The 12,461-nt window shown below is 41.6% G+C and overlaps 1 protein-coding gene across 1 annotated transcript in view; it reads right to left on the bottom strand.

Annotated features, from left to right (window-relative positions):
• Positions 1-1,850: 1,850 nt before the first annotated feature.
• The window catches only part of SLC35A1 (solute carrier family 35 member A1), a 33,542-nt gene continuing 22,931 nt past the window's right edge, over positions 1,851-12,461 (bottom strand). Inside the window, exons 5-7 of the mRNA XM_082249994.1 lie at positions 8,383-8,559; positions 7,809-7,943; positions 1,851-1,994 (exon numbers count right to left, since the gene is read on the bottom strand). Of these exons, the coding sequence (XP_082106120.1) occupies positions 1,864-1,994; positions 7,809-7,943; positions 8,383-8,559 (443 nt within the window). The 3' untranslated portion in view covers positions 1,851-1,863. The remainder of the gene's footprint in view (positions 1,995-7,808; positions 7,944-8,382; positions 8,560-12,461) is intronic.

Genomic DNA, 12,461 nt, shown 5'->3' with positions numbered 1-12,461 from the left:
GCTGTATTTTCATGTGCTGTGGGGATAAAAGCAGCAGCTGTGACAGTGGCACCCCCTCCCCCACACTTCTTTGATTTATTAATAGGGCTAAGTTACTGCACTAGTGCATTTTTTTTTTTTGAACTTATGAAAAATGAAGACCCTATGTTCCCCAATAGTCCCACTGGAAATGTATCTAGGACTGGTTCTCACAGGATTTAATGGCAATGCGTGGGTTCTCACACGTTCCCAACCTGTGTGTTTTGATAGTCCATTCATTTGAATGGAATGCAAAATACACCAGACCACGCATTAAGTAGTGCACAGGATTGTGCAAAAAAAAAAAAGAACTGCACTTGGTACTGCAGCACTGTGTCTCCAATCCACGCTTGGGGTGCCTTTAACAATATGTAGGCACCCAGCAGAAGGAACTACTACTTTGGAATTTCTATTGGTTCCATGTAGAAGTTTCTGAACCTTGTTCTAAAGTAGTAGTTCCCAATAACTAGTTGTGTCCCAAAAGTAGACCAGATCCCACAGCTACCTTAAGTCCCTTTTAATGCTGCTGCAGCCGAGGAAGATGAGTGGCTTGAGCAGGCAGGCTCAGCCAAAAGGAGTGCTGCAGTCCTGTAATTACCTGTTCTAAGGCAAAGCAGGTAGCCTGGGCTGTTGGTCTCAACACTGCTTTAGGCTCAGTGCAGAAGAGTAGTGAATGGACGGGAGCTGAAGTGGGAGGTCCAGAGCTGAATTGGGCAGGCAGGAACAGTAGCTGGCTGGAAGCATCCCTGCTGTTTTCTATACGGGTGGATGGGAACTGTGGCCGGCGGGAGCCATCTGTGCCACCTTCTATGCATAGAACTGCAGGCCCTGGACAGCTTTGTTGTGTGAGAGATATCTTTGCACGCTAAGGAAAACCTGGGATACCTAAGTGCAGCTGCATGCCAGCAATTGCAGACCCCTTGTGTATATACTGGATCTCGTCTGTTATTCTCAGAGGGTATTAGATATTTTGTTCCCCAACCATATCTAGCTGGATATTTATATTTACCACTGCGTATAGCTATTCAAGAATAACATTTTTAAATTGTACATCACACTTTGAGGTTTTTTTTTTCCGATCAATTATGAATACAACCATTAGCTGCAGCCTTAGAAAAGTTCATGAATTATAGATTTACATAGGATGCATTTGTTAAGGACATTTAAAAGTTTGACACAAATTTGCTGCAAAGATCATTCATTTTCTATTGCAAAAAAACTGATATATCACCTTAGTGGATGCATGACCTTATGTATCTGCTGTTGTACATAGTCTAGAAAAAAAAAAGTCAAGACTTTAATAAAATGTTTTATTAAAAAAAAAAACATTCATCTCTTCCCTGTCTATACAAAAAAAAAACACTTAAAATAAGTGCAAAATAAATTATTGTGGTATCTTCCAAGGTAGTACTGCTTAATCATTGGTAAATGGTGGGAAGAATAATAAAATCGGGGAAATTGTAGTCTTTAAACAACTGAGGATTATTTGTAAGCAGACATCCAGAAAGTCTACACTGAATCAATGTAGAATAGCTCATTGTTTAGTCCTTTCTAGACTACAACACTTTTCTTCAAAGCCTGTTCGTTCCACTTCAAAACTGGAATGTATAGTCCATTAATTAAACAAGTCAGATCATTATAATATACAAAATCACTTAAGACAGTATGAGAAACTATTGATTGACTTTTGTGTAAAATGGCACTGCATATATTACATTCACTGGCAGATGTGCTTTCCATAGCTGAGCAGTAGCAGTATCTCCTGTACTACAATGGCCCCTCTGAACTGAAGCATCAATAGATACATATATTACATGGCCTTCACAGTCACATTCTTTTTTTGAGTCAGATGTTGATCGATTTTTCATTGGAGTTACTGCTGGGATGTATTTCAACCTTGGTTGTGTCTTTCCTGGGTAATCCATAGGTATATATGGACGCACACACAAGCAGAGCACCGATCGAAAATGTTAACGCTAGGGGGAAAAAAAAAATACTTTAAGTTTAAAGACTGACCCTTTTATCAATACTTATATATGAGCATATGCCTGCAAAATTGTCAAAAAGCAATTAACAAAAGATACAGATACTTGTAGGGAATTTTTATTTTCATAACTGATCTGCATGAGCTACATACTACAAATGGCACAGCTCAAAAGCAAGGACTGCACTGCTTGCAGCAAAGCTGAAGAGAGCCTATCAGGCTTTCAGTACTGGTATTTAAAAGTTTCCTACAGAAAAAAAAAAGTAATTTCTTTATGGTCCACCAAGGGAAAAGAGGAATAGGATGTCGGATCATACAGCTGCCTTTAGAAGGTTGGGAAACTGGCAAAGGAAAAAAAAAAAACATTATAAACCAGAACCAAACTCGCCGATTTCCCAGAAAGTATACATTCAAGGAATGCTAAAGGCCCCTTTCACGTTTTTCTCAGCGGGGGATCGAGCCGCCGATCCCCCCACTGAGAAGCAGGAGGACAGCTGTGTCTCCGCGCTGTGTGCGGAGACACAGCTGACAGTTCCCCATGCATCTCTATGGGGGAAATCGGATGTCAACGGACCATCAGTCCGTTCTCACCCGATCCCATCCGATCCGATCCGCTGGACGGATGGAAAATAGGGTTTCCATCCATCCAGATTTGACGGATCGGGTCGGATGTCAGCAGACATGTCTCCGCTGACATCCGATGCCCCATAGGAATGCATGGGGGGACCGTTCAGATCCGCCAAAAAAACAGACAGGCGGATCTGAATGGTCCGCCTGTATGAAAGGGGCGTATGACTCCATTCACACTACTACAACTTGTCAGGCGACTTGGTCAGCCTGGCAAGTCGCGGTCCACTGTGTGGTACAGGAACGGTTCTAATAGGAGCGACACAGGTCGCTCCGACTTAGAAAAAGGTGCCTGTACTACTTCGGGGCGACTTGCATAGACATTCATTTTATGAAGTCCGTGCAAGTCACGCTGCACGCGACTTCACAGGTCGCCCCCGAAGTCGTGCCGCTGCAGTGTGAATGCGGTGTTAAATAAATGATAAATGATACATTTACTAGTGTGCACAGCTAGTAGTAGCTCTCAACCACGCTGTCAAACCATCAAATGGCTGGTGTAGCTAATCACACGTACGGCAACAAAAGAGAGGCTAAGATGGCAGATTCCTTGGCTGCAAGGGATAGAAGGGAATAACTCCACTTCCAACTATCAAGCCTCAGGTTTTTTGCTAGTGTCCTAGGCGGCTAATCCTGTGAGCACAGCAGAGAAGAGACAATGCTCCCAATTGAAGACTGCAACTCCTACCAAAGGGCATGGCAGTGTCCAGCCTACCAACTTAAAAATTGCCATTACTTTTTTTATTTTTTTTTTACATTCTGCTTTGACTTCACTGGGGCTTGGATTTAGCACCTGAACTTTAGTAACCCATCTTGAATTTGCTCATCCCCCACCAGTCATCTTTCACATAGAGAGAGAAGAGCACCAAATGGTCTTAATTAAAAGGAAGCTCCTGTACAGGGGTAAAGTTTCCCACTGAATTACTGCACTATCTAAAAGCAACACACAAAGCACACCAAAATTCAAGGACATTTGCAACACTGGAAAGAGAATATCGTGAAGTCCTTGTTGAAAACAGAGGAAGGGGAGGTGTGTGGCAACATTTTACCATGGTTTACAATCAGGCTCGATCTGACCTCCTGTAATTAATGGGTCAATGGTGAGAAGATTGTGATCACAGGACAGTGTGGTGGTGTTTTGAGCACAGAGGAGTCATCAAATCAACAGCCATTTCTAAAGGGTAGTTGACTGCCTGGAGGAATCTTATGCTTCTAAAGCCAAACTAGAAATAGAAAGGCATGTTGATTTGGTGAGTTGCTAATGGGTGTTGGTCACTGAGCACAGAAGGAACATGTTTATGTGTGAAAATTGCATTACCATATGAACTTTTACAGCACGTAAGCACTTCATAGCATGGATATTTTGTATGCATGAATGAATGGACAATGAATTTATCATTTACTGTACTGATTTTTATTTTATATTGTGATCACTGCATAACTATTTTTTTTTTTTTTATTTAATAGTAGCAGAGAAATCTGCTTTTGTTAGACAGGCCACATAATGCATGCCTGAGAGTAAGCAGTGTCAAATTAGGGCATTGCTCTGGGGCAAAAGACAAGAACCACACTAATGCCTCGTACACACGCATCGATTATAGGCTGGGAATTTTCGGCCAACGTCCGATGGGCCGATTTTCGGCTTGTTAGTATGATGCTTTCGACAACCGACTCCGACTTTTCGGCTGAATAAAATCTGGTGTGCATGCTATAAAATTTTTGTTGGCCGTCAACACAGTGGCCGATTTTCCGTCAGTCAGTACAGATTTTGGCAGACAAAAATCTGATGAGCAAGACTGGGCATGCTCAGAGAAGAAAAAACACACGGAAAGTAAACCAGCACATGACATCAATTCTGAAGTAGATTTTTGTTGGCCAAGAAAATTTGTGTGCAGTCTAGGCACATTTCAACCAACAAAACACAACTCTGGACAAAAGGTCGGCCGATAATCGTTGCGTGTGTACAAGGCATAAGGGTAATAGGGGTTTCCTGTAGGCCATCTGTGGAACACATGCTATTAGTTCCTTTTGTCCCAACATCCTTTGTACCTGTGAACCACCACTGTTAGTGAGGGGATCCCCAGAGGGGTACTCAATTCATAAGAGAAAAATGGATGAGATTTTGCCTGTCCAGAGAAGAAGCCGCTATAATGCAGAAACTAAGGGGTTGATTTACTAAAACTGCATCGAAACTAATCAGCTTCCAGGTGTTATTGTCAAAGCTTATTCTAACAAGATGAAGTTAGAAGCTGATTGGCTACCATGCACAGCTGCACCAGATTTTGCACTCTCTGGTATTAGTAAATGAACACCTAAGAGTTTCTATTGCTGTGTCTCTTTAGAAGATGAACACGGAAATGCAGCAACGTATTGAATGCATTCGCGGTGGAAATAAATCAGCTGGAAGAGGTGAGGCAGTTACCTCATCCTTCTCAAACTATAGTTGATCATACATGGATCAAAATTTGGCTTGTTCAAAGGGAGCAGCTGAATTTCGATTCATGTGTGGCCACTGTGATTTAACGGCCCTGTTGGTATATTTCCACACGATCAGCGCTGCAGGAAATAGGCTGCAGCGCTGATCTGTGTATTCTGACTGTACAGGAGTCTCCATGCTGTCACAACAAGGAAGATTTCCGCATCCATGTTTAATTTGTGGATGGGGGAATCGGGTCCATTTTTTGTTCAACCAGTATGTTAAACCATACTGGATAGCCAGCTTTGATCTAAATAGGGAGAAAAATGTCAATTTCAAAAGTGCTTAGAAATGTTAGACAAAAAAATGTCAGAGGGTGCCACAAGTAAATAAGGGCCTCAACCAACTAAGAGCTACGGCCTGTGGAGAGTGTTGTTACAGCCAAACACGAGAGTACATCTACAGGGAAACCCGGTCTTACTTTGTCCACAACCCTGCACCATAATAAATCTCCAGGCTTCTCCTGTCACGGTGGATACACCCAAAGGGGTCTTTAAAGTCTGGGAATCACATAAATTGTCCAGTGCTGGACCTGTATAGCACCCTACATCAAATTGTACAGGTTGCACTTCATGTCTAGGTGAATGCCTAATACAGGATCCAATGTCCATAAAAATTATTACAGGCCGACCTCAACCAGTGGTATGCTGGTACAGTCCCCAAGGTCCACACCTTGGGTAACCGATCTGGAAACTGACAGGTAGCACAAGGCAAGAAGTAGTCAGGTGATTAATAGAAAGGGCAAGTTCACAGGGGGCACAGGAAACTGCTATGGGGGGGGGGGAGAGGACACTATGGGAGTGATGTGAAGGGGGGGCAGACACTGCTATGGGGTACAGAGGACACTGCAATAAGGGAAGGGACCTATTCGGGAGCCAATATCCCCTGGGGATGGAGACCCCCCCCTCTCTCCAGACCATGCTGGCTGACATCAGCCACCCTTGGGTGCCAGGAAGGGGGCAGTAAAATCTCCAGCCACATGCTCCCTCAGGGTGAACTGGCTTTGTATTAGTGAAACACCTTAAAGTGAGGTAAACCTGTACTGTTATTATTACTATGTTAGATATATTATCTTCATTTTTTAGCAGGCGAATGCGGCCCTCCATGCATTCACATACAATGAATTCGGCCCCTAAGTGGAAAAAGGTTGCTGACCCCTGCTCTAGGAGCAGCTCCAGCAAAAGTTTTTGCAATTATCTAAACACCTAAAGGTAGCAGCATATAACCCATGGTCTATGAATACCAGTTCTGAGTCCTGTGCTGTATGATTAGGATAAATCCATGAGTGTTACTTAAAAAGATTGCTTCTTATTCTTTTGATGTGGTTGTTTTTATGCCAGGTACAATATATCCTCATACATGCCTACCTTTTTAAACAGGTGGTGTTTAACTCCTCACCCGCTTTGAGAAGTATTTAGGGTTAACACCCTTTGGTTTTTTTTTGTAAGCTAAGGGTCCTTTCCCATCTCTTCATTTTATGATGTGAAGGCCCTCTCCTTGATTAGTTGTCCATCAGGTACTGTCCTATCTTTCTATAGACCTTTCTCTCCCTAAAGTCAAGGGGCAGGAATATTCAATATAACATATGCTATTAACCAGTTGATCTTTTACTGGGACATCTGCTATATTTCCAAGCTTCCTTTCCCAGAAGTTAGGGGTTAGATATGCTAGGCCTTTGCCTTGCCTGAAGTTGTCCACTATTTTATTTTTTTTTCGCTATTGAATATTGTGTGGTCTGCTTTTACTCTGTGGCTGTTTCCAAACCTGTTGTTTTTTTTTTCCCCTATCTATGCTTTTTTCCAGGTACAGATTTCTTCAGATATTTTTACAGTATGATCTCCACGTTGCAAGATTTCAAAGTGGCTTTTGCCCACCCCCTCAAATGGACTGCTTTTAAATGTCCTTGACTGTTTAGGAACTTCTAGAGTTCTTGTGTCCCTCAGATAATAAAGAAATAAGTAAAATCCTTCTTGAAGTCTATTAACAGGGATAGGTCCCTTGCCTCTGTGTTACTGGCCTTATGTGCTGCATGCTCACAAAACTTAGGCATAACACAGTTAGACGCAGGATTTTACAGGGGCTAGCTTAATGTCTTGTTTGTCACAGTCCCAACCTCCTGAAGGTGGCAATATAACCAGAATGGATTTAAAAAAAATGATTTTTGGCAAGTACAAAAATGTTAAACTGCAGATTACCAGTCCTTCGACAAGGTGGCTGCATTTGGTTCTTTTCCCTCTTATTTTCCACCCAATGATTCTTCCAGTAACACATTTCCAGTTCCAAGGCAGCAACACTCTTACTGTACTGTATCTAAATAGAAGCAGCATTGTCACCCCAGGACAGGACTACAAAAATCTTCCCCTTGCCTCTTCCTCATAATATGGAGACAGCTGGGAACAGTGTAATTGGTTAGACAGCACAGGTAGTTAGGCGACAAGATTTCCGTCAAGATAAACAGGGACTAAATAAGATTGTTAGTGTTGAGGAATAACACCACTTCTGCAAAACTGTGTGACAAAATTGTGAGAAATATTGCTGTACAAGACCAAAGATGCCATATTTAAAATTGCATATACAAATGATCTGATAACTAACCGCAAGGAAATCTCGTTTATTTAGCCAATGGAATTAAGTGCGTTATACTGTTTAGAAACACACTATAATAAAGAAGAAAGGAAGAAAATTTGCGTATTTCAAAAAACATACTTATCTGTAAGCCGAACAGCAACACTGATGCAATGGTTGATATGACAATTGCTGCAGCTGCAGAGAAGCCCTTCATTATGTTATCTGTGTATTTTACAACAACCGAAGTATAAAGGCCACCAACACTAGCCAGAACTGTGAGAAGAACATAAAGAACTCAGTTATCAATTGTGGATTATAATCATATCATTGCGATAAATGAAAAAAAGGTCAGAAAATGTCTAAGAAACAGAAGGAAAAAAAAAACACAGATTGAATTACATTTCACAGGATTACTTGCACTTTACAATACTGATATTATGTCTATAAGAATACTGACAAATGACCACTGAACATGTTATAAAGCAGGCCTCATTACTCATGCTACAGCTTATGATGTGTGCCAAGGCCTGAAATTGTTTGAAATTATACATCTTATCGTTACATCAGTTCACATAACTAACCATTTGGCCTAGAGGCTAAAAACATTTTCCAAACCGCTGAATCATTTTCTTTGTTAAATATGAAAAATTGAACTTCTACAGGCAGTACTATTTAATGAGATGTATTGGTAGTGTAAGATGGTGTTACTTACATATTACAAACCAGACAAGGTAATTGTAGCCATAGAAAAATCCCTTTTCCATAACACCTTCTCTTTCAGATAGAAAGACACCAGCTAGTGTAACTATGATGCCAGAGATATACATCTGGATGTTCCTCACCCATAGGGATGTGTCCGAACTTTTCAACACCTTCTCAAAATACACTCCTGGAAAATACAAATTAGTCAACAGAACAAAAGGTTCATCAGGCAGGTCTATTCGTTTATTTTCTATAGTCTCAGCATTCTTACCATTGTTAAAGGTTCAACATTTCCTTTTGTTCACCCCCCTTCTCCAAGCACCCCACTATAGCCCATCAATACATTCAGCTTTGCCAACACCTGCTTCTCCTAGCAGGACCACATTTAACTTATTTGAAGGCTGTAGCCTCCTGCACTGTTTGCAGCTCAACTGGTAAAAATCTGGTGAAGGTACACTAATGTCCCAACACATGAATGGGCCTTACACCTACACCTACCTACAGGGGAGGACTGGGCCAGGGGGTAAGGGGGCAATTGATGTCCTATAAAAAGGCTGCACCACTTCTGTCACAGACATGCCTAAAGGATTCCTGGTGGAGAGAAGTAAAAAGTCCCTGCCAATGACCTACTGAGTGCGGGTTGAAGACAAGGACAGGCCTCTCACCCCAGCATGAATGGTGTAAGCTGTGTCTGAGCAGAGGCCGGTTCCATGCCCCACTGGAGACTCTCCTCCCCTGGCCAGTTTCAACTGAGCTTTCCCAGCTCCCCCCAACTGCCCCCTGCTGGTCAGGTTGGGAACCCAGATTCAGCCGGTGAGTAGAGAGTTCCTGGAGCAGGGTTTCAGTCAAGAATGGGGGTCAGGAGGAGGAGGAGAAGAGGGAGAGTGGGAGGTGTCCAAGTCTCTGCACCATGGCCCTATGGTTTGTACTTGCCCCCTGGGCCGAAAGTTGCCAGTCTGCCTACCTATCTACCTACCTACAGACGAAAATACCATTTTGGTCAATAGTGCATTAGTGTGTAGTCAAATGCAGCTCTATACTAGATTCATACCAGTTGGGATGTAGACAACACAGGTACCACAACCATCAGAGGAGGCAACTATGGTTCTGCAGGGAGGAAGCATTTTAGAACAAATATGAGCTTGTTCTTCAACTTTTCTGTTACACTGAAATGCCTCAAATGACAAATCCACCCAAAACTGACAATTTTATTTTGGCTTGATAACAATGACCTGAGTTACCACTGGTCTCTATTATTTAAGTCAGTAGAGGACTGTCTTGCAAGCCAGTAGGTATTTAAGGTAGAAATGACTATGTTTTTGCTGAAATAAAAGCTTTTTCCCTGTCTGCAGTCATTTATCGGACAACCCTGGCATCTGTAAGATGGCTAAAGGATGAAGTAAATCCAATGCACATGTGTGGGAGTTAGATCATCCCAGTTTATAGGAAAGAAAGAAAATTCCGGACATGAAAGATACACTGGAGAAGAAGCCAGCAGTGGGGATGGAGGAGAGCATCACATGGAAGCAAGTTAATAAGGTAATTTGCAAATACACAGTGATGTTTGCACTTTGGCACATTGGCAAGAGCTTATTGGAGCCCCAAACATGAAAGTTCCACTTTAAAGGGAACCTATCAGAATAAAATTATGGGAGTTACCATTGCTACCCTAAAGATTAATATCCTGATCCTGTTATGTAGTTGTGTCAGACTTTTCAAATTTCACTGGCTGCACACTTGTCCCAAGTCAATTACTCATAATTTTGGTGAAGTCTGCACACACGTCAGCCCCTGAGCCTGCACATAAAAAAAAATGAGAGTTGCTAATGTGGCTTTATTTTTCCAGTAGATGTTATTTTTGAATATCTGTTCACTGAACATAGATTCTCTGTGTTTCTATCACGTAGGACAGATGAGCCAGGTAGACAGTAAAAAACATTGGCACAGCTCAAAAAAAAAAAAGCATAGGAGAGTTTTGTACATTTGACCCTAAACATAGACAGAGGATCATAACTAATCAGTATAGCAAATACTAAATTTAACTTATATTTCTATTCTTTATTGCAATGGGTAGTCTCGCTAACCAACAGGGAGGCACAGGAACTAAAGCTAGAGTTTTGCAGGTAAAGTTCAGATCTGCTTATTGGGTTGGCATGCCACTTTCATTCAAGGGGACTTCTTTTTATGCTCCTATTTCCCATTGCAAGCGGTGTCTGAAACCTGTTACGGTTTTGTAACAGGTTTATTTTAAACAAATTTAGCTATAGCTAGTCCCCCCTGTTCAGTAACAATGTAAGTAGTATTTCTGCCATTTTCTGGTGGAACAAAAATCTAGCCCCCCGTGACCAAAGGGAAGAATTTAGGATGATTCTGCATTGCCCCATGCTGATCTTGTTCACATTCCTCAGAAGAACTGTAGGAGGAAAAAGCATAGGCTAGCACCAACTCCCGCTGGTGGGATAGCACATCTTACCCCACTTGATTCCTTTGTGGGTTCAAACAGAATTTTTTTTTTTACACTATAAAATTTTTGCCATAGTAAATAGGCCCACTTGGAGAGTTCCCTAATTAAGAGCTGAAACACCTTTGGGTGCAGGGCTCATTCTTGTCTGAGTTGGTTCTGACTCAGTAAGTCCCCCAGTAAGTCTGACCCCAAGATTAGCCAACATCAGGCTGCCTAAAATAGACATTGCTTTCCTTGTTGATAGTGTGTAGAAATTTCATGGATACTGTCAGGCCCAAAATCTTGGACATCTGCTGTTCTCTGAGTAAAGTCTTCTGTGTGGTTGAATCCAGTAGGTAACCCAAAAAGATTGCAGTTTGCTTTAGACATAAATCTGACTTCTATTTCAAAGTCTTCCCCATATCGTAAAGAAAATCTGTGGTCTGAACCTAAAACCTAACTAAACCTGCATCTTTCATACAAAGCAGAAAGGCAGTTACACAGGTGAAACCAAAAATGTATATACATAGTAACCCAATTTATTAAGCACCCTCGCAACTGTCTGAAGTCTTAAGGTCAACAAAAGCTAATTCAACCCCCTAACCTCAAAATCCCCATTATCTCTTTGAGAGTTACAACTTCACCTGGCCCAACTATTTGCCCTAAGCATTTTACCAAAACATGCCTTAACTGGACTCTGAACTCAAAACCCCTGGGAAGCTCTGCTGTATAGGCCAGTCTCTGGCTTCTCTAAATGCGAAAGAAAACTGTCTCACCAAAAATTCTTGGTTTCTTAACCTCCCTGGCGGTATGATTATGTCAGGAATTACATACCAAAAGCGGTACAATTCTTTTCATGGAAATTTGGAGTTATGCATTATAGGCCTACAATTCTTAGTTATTACTGACTTAAACCTGACCAAAACAAGACTCTAGTAGACATCCCAGATGTGATAAATTTGAAACACAAACGCATGAATTATAATCGAATAATATTATTTTATTATTTAATATATAATATATATAATAAAATTATATTATTGATTAGATTATAATTCATGCATTATATTATATAGATATATATGTGTGTGTGTGTATATATATATATATATATATATATACACACACATATATAAACGCATGAATTATAATTGAAGTGTGTGTGTGTGTGTGTGTGTGTGTGTGTGAAATGTGTTTTGTGCAACGTTTTTTTTTTTTTTTTTTTTAATTTCCCTCCCTAGTTCCGCTCCCATGCAGCATTGCTGCTGCAGGGAACGGAACTAGGAAGTGATCACACCGACTGAGGACGGAGGAGCGGCGGGACTCTCGGCTGGCGGTCACAGCAATGAGAGATCATCGCTGGATCGCCAGGACAAGGTAAGAGAACACCGCTGCGCTCTCTGCACATCCACCCCGAGCGTGACTCGGGGTTACCGATCCTGCAATGAAAAATCCACCCCGAGTCACGCTCGGGATTACTGCCTAGGTGGTTAAGAACACCATTACTTCAAACATTATCTTCATGAAAATTTTTGGTGCTAAGAATCAGCCTAGGAAGAGCTCGTGAACCTGAAATTGTTACGCCTTCTTTGACTCCCTGACTGAAGTGTAGAAGTTGGTGGTGGTCCCAATGGATGGGGATGTGT

The sequence above is a fragment of the Pelophylax lessonae genome (genome assembly GCF_965119305.1).
Source record: "Pelophylax lessonae genome assembly, chromosome: 3".
NCBI lineage: Eukaryota > Metazoa > Chordata > Amphibia > Anura > Ranidae > Pelophylax > Pelophylax lessonae.
The sequence above is the reverse complement of the archived record's forward strand: the minus strand, read 5'-3'. Positions and strand labels throughout refer to the sequence as shown.